The 18,233-nt window shown below is 53.5% G+C and overlaps 1 protein-coding gene and 1 long non-coding RNA gene across 6 annotated transcripts in view; one reads left to right on the top strand and one right to left on the bottom strand.

The window, feature by feature from the left end:
• Positions 1–2,792: 2,792 nt before the first annotated feature.
• On the top strand, positions 2,793–17,540 carry LOC142068595 (uncharacterized). 2 transcript variants are annotated; one of them, XR_012664479.1, is made up of 3 exons: positions 2,793–2,879; positions 3,895–3,989; positions 17,246–17,540. It is a non-coding gene; the product is annotated as an uncharacterized LOC142068595 (long non-coding RNA). The 2 variants fall into 2 exon arrangements; XR_012664478.1 differs by lacking the exon at positions 2,793–2,879 and having other exon boundaries at positions 3,822–3,989.
• The window catches only part of SLX9 (SLX9 ribosome biogenesis factor), a 111,260-nt gene continuing 102,223 nt past the window's right edge, over positions 9,197–18,233 (bottom strand). For all 4 annotated transcript variants that reach the window (XM_048869038.2, XM_048869037.2, XM_075118200.1 and 1 more), the window contains 2 exons: positions 11,303–11,371; positions 9,197–9,787 (listed from right to left, as the gene is read on the bottom strand). In XM_048869038.2, coding sequence (XP_048724995.1) covers positions 9,664–9,787; positions 11,303–11,371 — 193 coding nt within the window. In that variant the 3' untranslated portion in view covers positions 9,197–9,663. The remainder of the gene's footprint in view (positions 9,788–11,302; positions 11,372–18,233) is intronic.

Here is an 18,233-nt window from a genome sequence, read left to right as displayed (position 1 = left end):
AAACAGGGACATCTCAGAGCCGACTGTGACAGAAACCTCCCCAGAGATGATTTGGGAGATACGGACACTAAGCCTGTGCTGAACGTCCATGCAAGGGGGTGCATGGCTAGCCTCCATGGGTAGCAGTGTGGAGGGAAGAACAAACTCTGCAGGGCTGTTATGTTCCCCCACCTGCAGCCAGGGGTGGGGAATGGGTTAACACGAGGTTCTTTCTCCCCGCTTCCTGCCCTGGGCCAGGGGAAGTCAAGATGCAAGTTGCAAGTTGTGACTGAGTCTGGCACCAGGTCTGCCCCTGTGGTAATGCAGCTGTTTATTTTGTTTTACCAAAATAATAAAGATTCCCCTGTCCAAGGTTATAGGCACCACAGCAGACATACTCAGAGTCTGTTCAGTTCCATTACACCTCAGCAGCATTGAAATCATCAGTTCCACTGGGACTCCACCTACCCCTTTCCTCAAGGAGGAAGCAGCCTCTCAGTGCTCTCCAAAAGAAAACATTAAACAGCTAAGTGCTTCCCATTACACAGGGCTTGTGGCAAAGCTCCAGCAGACACCGCTACAGTATCATCAACTCCACCCAGTCAAAAATCATGAGTCAGGCCTAGAAAAAAAAATCGTGAGATTGGCATAAAATTCATGAGATTATTTTTTGAAATTACATTTTGGGTTTATTTTCATTTCCTTCTCGTTTCGGAGCGGTTAGTGCATACTTGGGTCCCAGTTCCAAGCTTTTTTCCACAAAGAGGGCTAGAAACTTACTTTAGCATTATTAATGAAAACTGAGAGCCGTACATAGAATCATAGAATATCAGGGTTGGAAGGGACCTCAGGAGGTCATCTAGTCCAACCCCCTGCTCAAAGCAGGACCAATCCCCAACTAAATCATCCCAGCCAGGGCTTTGTCAAGCTGGGCCTTAAAAACCTCTAAGGAAGGAGATTCCACCACCTCCCTAGGTAACCCATTCCAGTGCTTCACCACCCTCCTAGTGATATATTCTCATGACTCCAGGAGCTGGGGCTTTAAGAAAAATACCAAATATCACAAGACCAGCAATACAATCAGGAGAGTTGGAGAAACTGCATCTCTGAGCCAAAGTAAGGTTGTAGTTGGCCATGTTGCACTTTCTTTCAGCTTTAAACACAATAAACTCCCTTTTTTTACTTCCTGCTGTTGGTAAACATCCTGCCTGAAGGAAGGGTGGACGCGAAAGCCAGCAGTTTCCAAGTGGCTGGTGTGCTGCTGTTTTTCCCCCATGCACTTTGCATGTTAACTCCAATCCCTTAGATATCCCAAAATAACACCCGATCAAAACAAAAACAAAAAAAGAGGAAATAAGTAAATAAAGATACAAATTAAATTTAAATAAAGATACAAATTTCTGCATATCATTTACCATGAGATCAGGGTATCTGCATAAACGTTTCAGTTTAATCCTATCTCAATTATTTTAATTTAGTGTGGGGAAAAGGGATATGTGCATTGGATTGGAAAGTTTATCTGTTCCCTCAGCCATCTTCCTGCAGACAAATACGCTGGCGTGATTTACCCTTCACCTTATTGGCTCACGTACACGGTGACATTTGTTCTCATTAGAGACACTTCCTGTTATGATTGTTTTCTTTGTTACTGCTTCCTGCACTGCTTGGGGCAGTTGATAAATGAGATCAGTCATGCAAACTGTTACAGTTACTTAGACTGATCAACCCTAAGCTAGACACAGTTCATTACTCTTACCTCCTACTGAACAAAACACCTCCCAAGTAGATTTGTCAGGTGCCAGTGCATAAAATGCTTTTAAAAGCATGGACACCAAAATCGGGCCCAGTATTTCAGTAACGGTCTCACCCATTCCAGATGCAGAGGGAATAGCACCTCCCTGCACCTACTCGATAATCACCGGTTTATACAGCCAAGGGTCATGCTGGCCCCTTTTGCCACAGCATCTCACTGGGAGCTCACAGTCACTTGCTTATCTACCATCACCCATAAGTGCTTTCCAGCAGACAATCCCCATCCTACAAGCATGGCCTACATTCTTTGCTCCTCATTGTACAATCTTACATTTAGCATGATTAAATAATGCATGTTGTTTGATTGCACCCAGCTTACCCAGGGAGTCAGATTGCTCTTTATCAGGGACCTGTCCCCTTGGTTATATACCACAACCATCTCCTACTTACAGACAATGATGGCAGAGTCAGACAGCAAATGCAATTTTAGCAACTGTGTGGAGAAGATTTTCCACACAGTTGATACATAGAGTGGTCTGTAACATACCGGGTACTCCTCACATTCTCACTGCAGCCAGTTCAGACAGAGTGTAGTACAAGTGAATGTTGAATACAGACTCACCCGTTATTGCTCTGAGATGATTGTTTAAGCAGAGGCAAATCCGTGGATTATATTTTTATATGTCCTATTTCATATTAAGAAAATCCTCAAGCACTTAGAAGCAGAGACATAAATCCATTCTTAATACCATTTAACTCTCCTGGAGAAGTTTGATATTCTGTTCTGGGGTTTGGGTTTTTTTGTTTTTTTTTCCTGTTTATTTGATTTTAATCGGAAAATGTATATTTACTTAACTATGGAACAAAATTACTTAGAGCTGCTGTTTGTTTGACAAAGAGTCATTGTGAAAGTCAAAGCACTTGATACTTGCCCCATTTGGGGTTCCTGGAGTGGCGGAAAACATGCCGTGTGCAAAATTCTTTGCATCAGCTTAATGTCACCATTGTACAGCCTGTGACTTATGACACTATCTCAAAATCAGCAAAAGCGTCAGAGCAGATCTCACTTTGTATCACCGATGAGTGGCTTGAAGTCACCTGGTACAGTCTGCGGGTTCTCGGACAAGCTGACCATACCCAAGCAGCAGGTAGGGTTGACACAGACCATTTTGGCTTGTTTTTCTCATGTTTGAATGGCAAGAGAAGGGAAGCTGGGTGTGTGTGGGGAAGTATGCCCTCAAGAGAGACCAGTGTGGGGAATGGGCCCACCCTTCAAAGACTGGACTGGGTTAACAGGCCATCACCCTTTTCTGGGAAGGAGAGGACATCACCAAGTAGGGGGCTGGTGGGAAGGATCCATTACAGAGCCTGCTGGGGAGGTGGATTCAGGGGGTCACTCAGGGTACGTCTACACAGCGTTTTGAAGCTTGTGGGAGCAAGTCTCCCAGCCCGGGTTGGCAGACTTGGGCTAATGGGGCTCACACTAGCGCGCCAAAGATAGCGGCATAGAGCGCGCTGTGAAGTTGCCACTCAGGCTGAGAAGCCGGGAGGGCTGTCTACACTGCTATTTTTAGAGCGCTATCCCGAGGCCTGCTGTCGACCCAGGCGAGGGAGCTCGCTCACGCAGGCTCCGAAGGCTGTGTAGACATGTCCCAAGAGGCTGCTCCCTACAGCTGCGTAAGGTAGGTAAGCATCCAAATTCTGCTGCCGGGCAGCACCTGCCTGCAGGGGGGCCTGACTTGCTGAGTGGCTTCCGCTTGCGCTACTTGGCCTGCCCCATGGTCGTGGGGCTGCTCCAAGGAGGTAGGCTGGAGTTCCAGACAGCAGTCTGGCCCCCAGCCTGGGCCAGGGTGCCCGGCTGCCCTGAGCGGAACGCTTCACAATGCCCACGTTACAAAGAGCAGCAAGGCCTGGCCTGCCAGCCATAGCCTTGCCTTACTAGGCATTCCCAACCCAGGGGCATGTCAGACACTCAGAGAGGAAGGAAACGGAGACAGTTAAATACAACTTCGTATTCAAAATACAAACTGTGTTTCCTGCTGCCCTGAGGCCCTTGGTGTTATTAATAATCCCGTGGTCCAGGAGACTGTCGTGGGAACATTACAACCTTGTGAGCGTTCCAGACAGTGCAGACTGAGCCGCCAGGCAAATTTTTCTCCGCAGACACCTCATCATCCGGTCATTAAGCCCAGTGACTGCACCGAAAAGGAAGTGCCATTAACTGGAAGAGCAGCAGGAGAACAAGCCGCACAGACATGGTAGGTGAGCAAAGGGAGGTCCCCCAAGGCATGGCTCGCCAAGGCTCACGATGCTGACCTGGGATCGTTTTATCGTGTCCCAGTGGTACAGTGCAGTCATAGCATCCTGCAGGATCCATCACTGGGCGTGCAGGAAAGAGGAAGTGATGGCTGCTTGGTAGTTGTTAAGACCAGGATGGGGGTGGGCAGACCGAGGGGTCGGAGGAAGAGTCGGGAGTCAGGCCAAGTCAGGTACCAGGAAGTCAGAGTCAGAGACAGGCCAGAGGGCAAGCTGAGAGTTAGACAGCAGGAGGCATGCAGGGCCAGGTTACCAGGAGATCAGGGCTGGGTACCAAGTTACAGACAGTAATCAAATAGCAAAGTTGAGGACAAACCAGGGTCAGAAGCTGGAGTCTAGGGACTATCATAAGCAGGTCTGGAGCAGAGGCAGTCTGTAGTGTGGTTCAGAGAAGCCTGCATGGCTTCCTGGTTTATATCCTGCTATTGGCCAATCAGGGGGTTGTGAGGGGCCACCACTCCAGTCCTGCTGGGTGGTACTTCTTGCCGAGCCCAGCCCCACAGGGTCCTCCCATGGGAGCCCAGCCTAAGCCTGCCGTGGCAAATCGGAGGCATTAGTGGCCCAGAACCCCCATGGCCCCAGGTTCTAGACCTAGAGATTCTAACATCATCTCACCCCTGGCATGCTTCAGGCCCCCCTCTGGGGAGGCGCTGGCCCAGGCTTGTCTGGTGGAATTCCATTCGGTGTGGACGTGGGAGGCAGACTCCCACGTGCATTCTTCAAGGTCGTAGCCTTCCCAGTCCACCAGGTAGTACAGACGGCCGTATGCCCATCGGGAGTTGAGGATGGCATGAATTTCATATTCCTCATGACACTGGCTTTCGACAGGAGGAGGGGGCAGTGTGGTTCAGTCAGGGAAGGGGTTCCCAGTCTAGGGCTTCAGAAGGGAGACAAGGAAAACTGGGTATATTTTGTGGGACTGGGGAAGCTAGTGTTTGAAGATGACTGGGTTAATCTGCTGGCATATTGGGAAAGGTCCCAGGTACGGTGGTCCAATTTGCAGGAAGGTCACTGGTCTGGAGGTGTTTGGCAAGCCAGGCCTACCGTAAATACTGGAGCTTCTTGTTGCCAATGGTCTGCATGTCTTTTGTGGGCCTTCTTCACCTCTTCTAGGTGGTTCTTGAGCTCTTCCTGAATGAGATGGATCCATTGAACCAGCTGGTGGTGGCAGGGTTCAGGGACGCTGCTGGTAACATTGGCAGAAAGGGGGTTGAACTCGTAATTAGTGAAGAAAGGGCTCTGACCCATGGAGGCATGGTCAGTGTTGTAAGAAAACTCTGCATATGGCAGGAGTGTGGACCAGTTATCTTGATGATAATTTACAAAACACCTCAAGTACTGCTTCAGTGCTTGGTTCACCCATTCAGTTTGTCCAGCTGTTTGGGGGTGGTATGCAGTGGAGATGGATATGCAGATGTCCAGTAGCCTAAACACTTTGCTCCAGAAGTGAGAGGTAAACTGTAGGCCTTGATAGGAAACTGTGTGATGTGGGAGTCTCTGGAGCCGGACTATGTTGTGAAAGAGGAGTGGGTGGTTGCCTCAGCAGAGGGCAGCTGGTTGTATGAAATGAAGTGCGCCATTTTGGTCAGGCACTCCACAACCGTTAAGACTATGGTGTGGCCCACAGACGTTGGGAGTTCCACAATAAAGTCTAGGCTGGTGGCAGACAAAGCCCAGCTGGAGTCTCCAAGGGTACTAAGGTGCCAAGGGGTCTCGTTTGGGGTGTCTTGGTATGTGCATAGCACTCACAGGAGTCCTCATATGCTTGGATCTCAGCCCACATGTGGAGCCACCAGACAAAAAATGGGCCACCACACGGGAAGTCTTTTCAGCAGCCAAAGTGCCCTGCCAATAGAGGGTCATAGCACAGCTGTAACGTCTCCAGCCTTGGGGGCATATATATATGCTTGCCAGAGTATGTTGTACCCTCCCACACTGTAGTGTGCATCTTAGCCCCCAATGGCGTAGACTGTGTCCCTTAGGCAAGCGGGTCTTCTTTCGAGAAGGATTGAATAGAGGAGAGCAGATCTTGCCAAACTGTGGCATTAGCAAAGTTACTGGGCTTGAGGAAGTAGTGGGGCGCAGAAGTTGGTTCTTTGCCAGCAGCACCAGGACACAACAGCGGCAGTGTCGGTGAGCTGAGTTGAGCTGGGCGGGCTGCACGCTTGCCATGGTATGGCGAGACAAAAGCAGGAGAGCAGAGTTGCAGCAGAAGCAGTGGTTTGATGAAGGCGGTTTGCAGTCCTACTGCACCATCCGCTGAAAGCAGTACGGCGTCCACATGGAAAAAAGGCGCGAAACGATTGTCTGCCGTTGCTTTCACAGAGGGAGGGGCGACTGCCCTCCTTCCATAGAAGTTTTTAAGGCCCGGCTTGACAAACCCCTGGCTGGGATGATTTAGTAGGGGATCGGTCCTGCTTTGAGCAGGGGGTTGGACTAGATGACCTCCTGAGGTCCCTTCCAGCCCGGATATTCAGTGATTCTACGATTCTATGACTGACAACATGTACCCAAAACCACCCACGAGAATGTTTTTGCCCCAACAGGCATTGGGAGCTTAACCCAGAATTCCAATGGGCAGCGGAGACTGCGGGAACTGTGGGATAATTACTCACAGTGCAACGCTCCAAAAGTCGACGCTAGCCTCGGTACTGTGGACACACTCCACCGACTTAATGCACTTTGTGGGGACACACACAATTGACTGTATAAAATTGCTTCCTAAAAAATCGACTTCTATAAATTCAACCTAATTCCATAGTTGTAGACATACCCTTAGATGCTTCTCACTACTGGCTGGCTGGTTGCCCTTCAGCCAGGCTCTCCCCTTTGATCAGCGCTTCAGTCGCTTGGTGGTGGTGTCTGTAGATGTAGGTGCAAGAGAGAAAAGAAGAGACTGGCAAATGTCTCTCCCTTTTATCTTGTTCTTTCTTCCCTCTTGGCTTTGCGACCCCCACTTCAGAGTCAGGAGAGCATTACAGTCATCGCAGTCCCAAACTGACCAAGGGAAGGGGGGAAGGGAGGTGACTCACTCGAGAGTCCAACAGATCCTTTGCTGCTGCCTAGGCCAACAGCCTTTGTTCCTGTGAGGCTGGGCTGGGTTTGTCCCATACCTGCCCTGATGAGATGTGAACTGCCTCTCTGCTCTTGGAGAGTTTTGCCTGGGCTTGTTTTAAGTCATGAGGACACATTTTCAGCCTCATAACTATATACGTGAAATTAAAACCTCTAACATCACTATAACAACAATGCTCAGTGCATCATGAGCCTTCTACAGACACCTGACGTGACAAAATTTGCATTGGATACCACACAATCATAGTCCCACCTGACAGGGGTAAGAGTTGTCATAGGGAGGTTTATTTGCTCAAGCTGGCCCCTCCTGTAGTTGCCCAGAACCTTCCCCCCACGGCCCCTGCTGTCCAGGAAGGCGTGACAATCTCCTCTTACTATAAGTACCCAATGAAAGTGCATTGCTGACAAGATCAATCATGAGCATTTCCTGCAGCAACGCTCAGGTTGTCACCACGTGAAACTGTGACCTCAGCAGCAGCCTAAGATCCCTGAGCTCTTGGAACCCAACAATCTCGTCGCCAGCTTTCCCTGATTTCATAACCAATTGTATAAGAAGCCGAGCTGGGCTTTAGTTACCTCTCACCCCCGTCGGGCAGCACAGAACAGAGCCTGTGCAGAGCAGTGGCCAGGTGGCGGGATGCTACGCTACAGTGCAGGATGAACTCCCTTAGGCGCAGAGCAGCGCACATGGCAGCTATGTCCACACTAGACATGTGAGTCAGTGTGTGGGGCGCGTCCTCTCCAGGAGCACTTCCCCTCACCTAACGGGTCTCTCAGCTCAGCCGGTCTCATCTCCACTGGCAGCTCCGGGAGCCCAGCTGCCCCACAGGATCCGGGTGGGCTGCCCACCCCTTCCACTCCCCGTTCCCTGCTGGGAGCCAGGGGAAGCCGCCCAGGGCTTCTCGCCCCTAGGGAGCGGGTCCAGCTGCTCTGGCTTCTTGGCCCCCTGCCCGCTCCCCACCAGGAGCCGGGAAGCCTTGTCAATTTCATGGCTCCCAGCCAGGAGCAAGGTCCCACTGCCCAGCACTACACAGGCCCTGCGTCGCCCTTACTACACCGACATAAGCCCTACGCCTCTCGTGGAGGTGGAGTTATGTCATCGGTGTAGCAGGCACTTACATCAGCGGGAGGAAGGCTGTAGTGGGTACACGGACGTAATTAGGTCGACATAAGCTGCCGTATGTCACCTACCTGTGCAGTGCAGACCAGCCCAGAGCTCTCTGCAGAGCAGCACGCACCAAGTTCCTTGCAGGTCACAGCATCTACCAGGGATCTGACCATTTTCAATTTGTTTTATGTCAGTCTAGTTACTCAAAGCATTAACCCTTTCAATGCTGAAGACCTAGGCCACATTTCCCAGCTTATAAAAGACTTTCCTTATGAAAAAGGAAAAAATACAGATGCTAAGGTTCCTCCTCAAAAACTGCACAAATCAAGGAAGTTTGCACGCAGTTTCCCATTGTGTGTGGGGCAGGCCTGGATGCACTCCTGGACCCAAGCTCAATGTAGGTGACAGTTTGGCCCTAGCTATGGATAGCTTCCTAATTTAGCATGTGCTTGACTGGGAAGTCCCAGGAGTTAAGAAGCTGAAGAACTCTGGCACCAACATCCATCCTGCTGGCTGCTAAATAACAATGCTCAATATTGCTGCAATACAAAGAATTTTCAGAGGAGTTTTTTGAATGCTTTGCCATCTTTTCAGAACTTCTGGTCAGCTCTCCCCAGTGCAGCTCGTCTTCAGGTTCTTAGTGATCCTTCCCAGACGGCAGGCTGGGTGGAGAATGCACTGCTGGCCTGAAGGCAGCAGCGTCCCCATTTGAAATGACAGGGGTTCCGGGCTGCTCAAAGATAAGTTCTTGCTTGTTGAAAGTCAGATATGCAACCCTTCCAAAGGGGGGTGCAGCTCCTCTCATTCATACACTGCAGCGTCAGTTTAGTGGGTTTGCCTGTAGAAACACAGGCTTGGGGGGGGGGGGGGGGGGGTTGTTTAACTGATCTGCTCTTTGTAATTGGATACAGTAATGGCTTCATACTAACCCTAATGCCAAAACACAATGCAGACAAACTCAGTGAGACCAATGTCAAAGTGGGTTTATTTCCAAGTTAATAACATACTAAGTGTCTCTTTAAACAGCAGCGCTGACATTTATATAAATCTCTGCACAAATGGCCTGCAGTATCCCGTAACATGCCGTCTGGACCATCACTGCAGGTTACTGGAGGGTTTCTTTATTCGGTGGGAATAAAGTGGGAAGCAGCAAAAAACAGGTTCAACCCCTCTTGACAGTCAAAGCAACATAAAACATAAAGGTGCCTTTCACCAGGGAGGGAGAAGATGTTACATTTCACCGCATGCGACGCTGCCTTCTGTGGGCTCCCGGCCAAGAAACAGCTGCCACTGTCCAGAGCTTGTTGCATTCGTCCTGCTGACAGAAAACAGGACTGCTGGATTTCATACCCAGCTGGACTGTTTTCAAGGAGCCCATGGCGGGGTCTAGCTGCCCTCGTCCGCACTAGGCTCATGCAGGCCTCGCTGAGTTGTCAGATAGCGTTTCCCGCCTCCTGTTTCAGTCGCTTGCAGAGATGCTCACTGATGGCGGCCAGGGGATTGGCTTTGTACACGGGGTTTGCGATGACCTTGTGAAACCTGGCCACCTCCTCCTGTCTGAGAGAAGCAAGAGAACTCTGCATGAGACTGCGCAGAGATTACACTGACCAGCCAGAGCAGGGCCGGCTGGGCCGCACCCACCTCCGCACCGGCACCGGGCCGACCAGACAGAATGGGGCCGACGGGGCAGTAAGCCTTGTAAAGTGACTCCAGATACCACAGCATTGGCATCCGTAAGTGCTTGCAATGAGCACAATTGTAAGTGTAGCTCGAAAGGGTGTGGGGGCCAGTGATACTTTTCCTTCTCTATAGCGAGAACTGGGGGAGTCTCCTGAAGATTTTGGAATCATTTAAAATGTTCCACAAAAGCAAGAACTGTGACAGGTTCCTCTTCTAAAACTATTGTCAGGAAGCGTCAGCCACGGCAACAGCCTGCCGGCATGTGGGACGTGTGCAGCTGAGAGCAGCTAACATGGTCCGTGCTCCTGCCAAGGATACAGCCTGGCTGCTCTGTGCAGATGGGCACTAAATGCTCGCTGCATCTGCGGGCTCCTTGCAAGCCACTGATGGGATTTCTTAATTTAGTTGCTCGTTAGCCTCCAGAGTGGACAGTTAAAGTGGTCAGCACTGGCCCCAGGCTCTGCCAGCTTCTCTCTGGTGAGAAATGGGCCCTGAACCTGACACATCGGGAGAGCAAGCACGTGGCACTTCCTTTTCCCCCAAGGCCTGGCCACGCAACCCCCCAGCAGCTGCTAGTGCCAGGGCACGACAGTCGGCCAGCGGGAATGGGAGGACACCTGGCCAGTCGGCACTCAGGCTCCAGGGAAGGCGTGCAGAAGGCTCAGCCCACGGCCAGCAGTCCCTCAGGCACACATGGGCTGATTCCATCAGGAGACACAAAAGGGGCCAAGGAGAGGCCGGTGGCCCCCAGTCCCCACTCTCCCCAGGTCCCTCACACTCCGTTCTGAGGGCTCCCCTGGGGCATCAGCCTCATGCCGGCCCTCTGCACGGAGCCCCCCCAGCATAGTGCTCCAATGCCCTGCATTGGGGCTGTCCTTCACACCAGGGCAAGGTGGGTGCCGATGCTGCCAAACCCGACTGCCCTGGGGACATGTCGGCGTGACACGAGGGGCCCGTTCTCCCCAGGACACACCGCAGGGCAAACCGGGGCAGGCGAGGAACGCCCACCCACCACCCAGAATGCAACAGCAGGTTTGGCTTAAATGTGTGACGCTGCACTAGGAGACCTGGAAAACCACGCCCTGGATAGACCCGACTCCTAGCAGGGCAGCCGCACAGCCAGGGGGACCAACCACACGGCCACGGGGAGCGGCCGCAGGGAGCAGCCGCACGGCCACGGGGAGTGGCAGGGCGTCCCCGGGGAGCGGCCGCACGGAGCAGCCACATGGCCACGGGGAGCGGCCGCAGGGAGCAGCCGCACGGCCACGGGGAGCAGCCGCAGGGAGCAGCCACATGGCCACGGGGAGCGGCAGGGCGTCCCCAGGGAACAGGTGCATGAGCATCGCCAAAGGCAGCTCTTTCATGCATTCACTCTGTTTGCTGGGTACTTACAGGAGCCTGCGCTTCTGGGCCGGCTTCATTTGGTTGAAGTCGGTGGGCTCTGCCTTCGCTCTCACGTGGCTGCAGAGAGGAACAGACGGGAACAGTTTTGTAGAAGGAAAACATTTTGCCAAAAGCACCTGGCACTGGCCGCTGTCAGCGGACGGGATACCGGGCTAGACAGACTGTTGCTCTGACCCAGTCTGGCTGTTCTTACGTGCCGGACGGCGAAGGGAGGCAAAGGGCCCAGCGATTCTGAAGCTGTCCGCACTAGGGTGGCAGAGGCAAATCTCTGCCATGCATGTGCCCAGCCACGAGCCCCACGCAGCGCGGTCTGTCGGCTATGTCCTGCGGCCACAGGGAGAGGGGAATCCCGGGTCACAGGATGGGAGGCGGAGGCAGTTCCTCACCACCACCGCTCCAGTTCTGTACTCTGCAGCAGGCTCACTTCCTCTTTGTAACTAAACTAGGGGTCAAACTGCAGCAACCCCCTCCCTTGGGTGCTCTGGAGTGAACTACCCAGTTACCTGCCCCGCCTGCTCACGTCTCCCACAGCCATTGTGCCGAGCTCCCGGCTGAATCAGAGGGCTCCCCAGTGAGGCAGGCAGGTCAGTGGCATATGCGCTGGGCAACCCCAAACGATGTGGGATGTTCGTGCAGGGGAGGGTTGGCTGGCCCAGCTGCCCTGCATAGCTATCCAGGGAGCATGTCCCCCCCTCGCTGTGTCCGCTCCTGCACTGCCCACTTCGGTTCAGAGCCAGCCCAGCTTCTCGGCGTTAAAGCAACGGGAGGCTCTCCCCACACGTACAGCGGGGCACAAACGCAACCACAGCTTCAGCTAGGAGAGCCGGCCGTCAGACGGGAAGGGGAAGCACTGGAACAGGCAGTCCTGTGTCTGTTTAAAAGCTCTGCCTAGTTACTGCCGATGGCCGACTACAGGGGTAGAACGATGGCACAAGGTGCTACCGCCTGGCACCAGGCCATGAGAACCAACAAGAGAGGACACACTTTTAGACTCGGTTTCAGTAAGTAGCGAGGACAACAGAGAGCTGGGCATAGACCATCAGAGGGGGAAGGCTCTGGAGCAGCCTCCCACTACGAGTTTTGGGGGCAAACAACGTAATTCGTTTTTAAGAGCACTGGACAATTTTTTCGTGCAACTGCCTGACGGGGCTGCTTGTGATAGTGGGGGCAGGGCTCTGCAGCCTGGGGCTCACTTCCGGGTAATATCTTATGTTCCTAACGCTCATGCTTCAGGGTTTCAGCCGGCCACTGACAGGGGTCAGGAAGGGCTCTTCCTCCCAGTGTATTCTGGGCGGTTTTTTATCTCCTTCCTCTGAAGCGTCAGGGATGGCCATGGCTGGAGATAGGTCACTGGCCTGGACTGGCCAGAGCTCCAAGTTGGCGCCAAGCATTCTCTGTCCCAGTGCTTGGATGGCTGGTTCTCGCTCCCATACTCAGGGTCTAGCTTATCGCCATAGGTGGGGATGGGACTGAATTTTCTCTCAGGTCAGATTGGCAGGGACCCTCCAGGTTTCACCATCCTCTGTAGCGTGTGGGTGTGGGTCACTTGTCAGGTCTCCTTGCGGTTGCTGGGTGGTGCTGCTGGCCAGTGCCAGGCAGCTCGTCAGACTGGGTGACCTGGGGGCCCCTTCTGGCCATACACGCCATGTTCCTGAGATGTGAGCAGAGAGGCCCAGTGAAGCCTGAGAACCATCCAGGGTTTGTGCTCATGGTGTCTGACACACAAAGCCAGGACACACCTATGCGGACCGTAGGCGACTTTAGGGGCCTGTGCAGAGAACTGCAGGTGGCAGCTCCCTGGTGCCATGTGGGAGAGAAGAAAGGCCAGAAGCCAGCCCTGGTGACCAGCTGAAGCATGTGCAGAAGGGGGAGGAGTGCATGTCTGGAATTCATGGAGCATTGGGATGGGTCCTCACTCCCTGGAGAGAGTCTAATCCAGCCAGGTGGAATGGCAGCCTCCTGCTGTCAGAGTTAAAGGGAGCCTTCAGCAGGGAGCAGTGCAGAGAGAGACTCAAGGGGGAACCAATCAAATCCCAATTCAAATACTGGGCATGTACGTCCAGTGGGTAACATTGGCTCCCTGACTGGGGCAAAAGAGAAGGAATGGGTGGAGGAGCGTACTCTTGCCTGTATACAGATGCTGGGAGCACAAGGAACACGCAAGATTTGCAGCTGGTTAACCAAGGGTCTGACCTCCTGGAGAGAGCGTCTGGGTCCTGCCCACCTAGGAGAGAGCTAAGGAAATGGCGCCAAGGGCTCTGGAGAGCTGACTCGCCAGTGAAGAGAGAGGTTCGTTAACAGGGAGCCGCCTTCTGGATACTGCAGTGCCGGAGCGATGCTACCAATGGGAGGGGACTCGGAGGAGAGGCGCAGGAGTGGTTACGGGGCTGGAGAGATTAGCTGACGAGAACAGATTAACCAACCACCTCTGCACAGCTTGGTGAGCTGACAGACTTCGATTCATGTCTGCGAGTACTGGGACTGTTCCCCCAATGAGGGAATTCAATGGGCAAAGTGAGGAGTAATGGGGACCACAACGAAGCAAAGCAAACGTCTGTTCTTAGGATCTGAACGTTTTCCAAGGGTGCGGGCTATTAGCCAGCGGCACAATCCGCACGGAAGGAACTGTCACTCGAGCCACTGAGCGTGGCCTCCCCAAAGCACCTGAGCACAGACGAGAATAACTCCATCTCCAGTCCCGGGACTCCACCCCGCAAGAGGGGCTGTGGGTCCCAGCCCAGGTTCGGTCATGAGCAGAGCTGCTGCACACTCTGCCAGCTGCAGCGAGTGAGGGGGTTATTCCACTCAGGGGCCGGCAGAGACAGAAAGGCAGCTGCTGGCACAAAACAGCCAGAATAAAATGGTTTGGGGGGGACCTGCTCAAAGTTTTGAGCTCGCAGCACAGCCAGAGGAGTGGGGGCTGCTCCCCCAAGACAGTCCCTTTAACACTGGCTGTACCAGATGCCAGCAACAGCATCCCCCTGGCCTGCACTGGGAAAGCCGTTTCCACTTCCCTCTTAGGTCTCCCAGCCCCACCGCAGCTTCCTGCGGCAGCAGTTCCTGGCCTCCTCTCCATCTCTCTGCCTCGCTTTGCTACATTCTTCCTGTTCTCCTCCCTTGTTCCGCCTCTCCTCTGCCCCGGATTCCTTTGTGCTCCGAAACCTGGCTCGCGTACAGCAGACACCGCCAGGTTCTCAAACGATACCATCTCCCGAATCCAGTGGGACGACTGACGCACTAACCTCAGCGTTCTGTCCCAAGCCCAAACCTCCAGCATGGAAACTATGATCTCTTGGGCTGCTCATGTTCTTTGAATGCCAGACAATCGACTCCCAAAGCAGGTCACGTTCTCACAACTGAGCCATGGCCAACAGATGAGGGCGGGCAAAGACAAGCACTTCAAAGACACCCTCAAAGCCAACATAGAGAAGTTCAATATTGCCATGAACTCATGGGATCCCCACACCCTCTACCAATCAAAATGGAAGAGGAACTTGTGGCAAGGATCCCAGTATTTCAAGATCCAACGAAGACAACAGCAAAGGGAGAAAACGGAAAGGAGGGAAGAACGTGCTGTGTCCTGACTCAGTGATCCAGCCCAGCCCCTTCCCTCAGGAAACGTCTGGCCCAACTGTGACAAGATCTGTGGATCCTGGCTCGGTCTCAGCCACCTGTGGACCCACCAGCAATAACAAGCTATCACTTTACGGAGGACAATCATCCTCGAGCTCCAAGGGATCGCTGACTTGACTGGATTCCTTCATGTCATTCCTTTCTGTTGTCCCCTCCCTGCCCAGAGCTGGCTCCCGCTCCCTCTCCCTGGTACTCTGCTCTGCCTCATCTCCCCTCCTGGCCCACAAACGATGTACGTTCCCCCGGAGCAGCTCCAACTGGCTCCTGCTCAGCCATCGCCCCCCGCAGCTGAGCGGGGCTCTCCCGAGAGGGAAGCCAAGTGGCTCATCCCCCTCCACTCTTAGGGGCAGCGGCTGCTTGGTGCCCAGAAGTGCTGAGCACCCACGCTGCCAGCTCCCCATGTGCTTACCAGGGGACGCCTTCCAAAGGCCATTGCCGTGCGCATGCCAATAGACAGAGGAGGGCTGCGCCGGCCATTACCCCACTGCCTTGTCTGGGCAGCTGGGCCCCCTTCCCCTATGGCTAACCCCCATCACAAGCCAGCACTGGCCCTTTAAGAGGAACCAGTGCATCTGTGGCCGGTCAGCTGATGCCCCTGGAGCTTAAAAAAGGGCACTTGGGCCTCCACGGAGACCTGGCGAGGGAGAGCCTCGGTGAATCAGGCTGAGAGCTAGTCAGGGAAGGGGCAGAGAGTGGGGACCTGAGGCTCTCGCTGCCAGTGCCCCGGGGAGCCAGAGCCCTCCTGGGAAAGGGGAGCCCCAGGGAGCCAGAGTCCCCCAGGAACAGGGAGCAAGAGGCCCCTGAGTCCCCTGGGAACAGGGAGCCCAAGGGAGTGAGGGCTGCAAGACCCCCCTGGAATGGGGAGCCCGAGTCCCCCAGAGTGGGGAGCCTCGGGGAGCAAGGGACACCAGAGCCCCCCCAGGCGAGGAGGCAGCAGGAGCCCGGGAACTGAAGGGGGAGCCCCTGGAGCTAAGGAACTGTGGGTTATTGACCTAAATTTGATCAGCAGAACTGCACAAAGAGCCCGTGGGCGCAGCAGTGAGTCCTTAGCGAGCAGGGGAGAAGCCCTGCTGTGTAACACCCCCACGTGCACCTCTCCTGCCAGCCCACCCGAGCAACAGAGGGTGCAGCAGAGAGGCCGACCCCCCATCCTCCAATGAATGAGGAGTAGGGGCTGTCCACACAGCTGACCCCCAGCTTGCTGCTCGGAGCCACCGGCCAGAACGTGATGTAACACAACCATCATTCGTCACGTTCCACAGACGGGACTCGGAATTCGGGCGGGGAACAAACAGCAAGAGCAGATTGCGCCCCCGTAGGAGTTTGTCAGCTTGAACACGCACGCAGGGTGTAGGCGACCATCGCACTGCTACATCCACTATTGTTAAAGGAACATCAAAAGCTGCAGTCCCCCAGGAGAGGACACATCTCCATGTGCTCAGGGTATTTACGTTGCACATGGGACAGCACCTTGTGAGCAGTAAATTCCTCCCTTTCCCTGTCACTGTCCCCTGTTTACCTGGGTCACTGACAGCAGCAGGGATAGAAAACATTTGTTTTTTAAAGTGTGATTGCAAAGCTACAAACACAGGCAGGGAGGGGTCAGAGCAGAGGCTGGGCCTGCTCTAAACGTACTTCACACTCAGTTTCTGAAAGGATTAGCTTTGAAGGTGGCATCTCTCCAGGAAACAAATCCCATTTAAAGGGAAGAGTTCCTAGAAACAACACCTACTGGAGGCAGAATTGCTCCGCACAGTGTCTCTGGGCATTTCCTAGGAAAATCCAGCAGCTCCTGAGAATGCACAATTCTGGCAGAAATTGCAGCAGTTCTGTTTGTAGGCATACCATGCTTCTGATCCATAACCAGACCCATCAGATAGAAATCTCAGAAATATGGGGGGAAGGGTCTCGAGAAGTCTTCAAGTCCAGCCCCCTGTGCTGAGGCAGGACCAAGTAAACTGAGACCATCCCTGACAGGTGTAACCTGTTCTTAAAAACCTCCAGCAACGGGGATTCCCCAACCTCCCTGGGAAGCCTGTCCCAGCACGAAACTATTCCTACTATCCATCCTAAATCCCCCGCACTGCAGATTAAGCCCGTTAGTTCTTGTCCTGCCTTCAGTGGACATGGCTGAAACAATGGATCCCTGTCCTCTTTATAACAGCTCTTAACGTATTTGAAGACTTATCAAGCCCCTCCTTAGTCATCTCCACCCAAGACTGAACATGCCCAGTGATTTAACCTCTTCTCATAGTCAGGTTTTCTAAACCTTTGATCATTTTTGTGGTTCTCCCGCAGACTCTCCTATCTGGCCATCTCTCACCAAGTGGCCGCTGTCCTCCAGCTGAGGCCTCACCAGGGCGGAGTCCATGGGACAATGGCCCCCCGTGTCGGACACAACACTCCTGTTCGGACAGCCCAGAACAACATTAGCCCTTTTCGCAAGGAGAAGTGCTTGCTCCCCACTCCAGCAGCTGGGTCCTGAGATGCCGGCCGGCTCGCGCTGGCTATGAATGGCAGCCTTGTTTCATTACACTTTGTTGCCTTCATTCATTATAAATGAGAATAAAAACCTCACTGTGATGCTCTCTTACCCAGCAGGAGATCAAATTCCTGGAGCATCTAATCTTTTATTAATAATGCTGACAAAATCACCGGAGTATTACCCTGCATTTACGCAATGCTTCTAGCCCTATCAAAGCCTCTGCTGGTGATTTCAAACAGCCACACGCATGCTGCCAAAACGCAGGGAAAGCCTGAGCTGGAGGGGGGCTCTTCCCATGGATGGCAGGCAGTGCTTCTGCTCCTCCATGCCGCTGTCTTAGCCCTCTGCCGGCTGCGCTGGCTGGCCGTGGACCCCCTGGCCAGAGCGGGGTGTCTCTGTGTTACTGACACACTGGGCTTTCTGTCCCCCGCCCCATTTACAGAAGAGTTCAGCGTCCAGCGGAGAGAGTACGCCAGGGTAACAACCCTCTCTGTGGGATCCTCACGCACAAACGCAATGCACATTACCCAGCGCTGCCAGAACGGCCTGGCCAGTTCACACAGCTTCCCTGAAAACCCCCGGGGGGAGGTCCCAGTGCTCCACGCCCAGCTGAGGGGCACAGCACTACGGTAGCTCCGTGGAAGATAAGGATTCACCACAAATCCTGGCTCAAAATTCAACCGGCCCAAACCCGAACCCTTGGAAAAGTCTGAAACAACATAAAGGAAAGGAGGACTCGTGGCACCTCAGAGACTAACCAATTTATTTGAGCAGAAGCTTTCCTGAGCCACAGCTCACTTC

This window comes from Caretta caretta, chromosome 11 (genome assembly GCF_965140235.1).
Source record: "Caretta caretta isolate rCarCar2 chromosome 11, rCarCar1.hap1, whole genome shotgun sequence".
Lineage (NCBI taxonomy): Eukaryota > Metazoa > Chordata > Testudines > Cheloniidae > Caretta > Caretta caretta.
The sequence above is the reverse complement of the archived record's forward strand: the minus strand, read 5'-3'. Positions and strand labels throughout refer to the sequence as shown.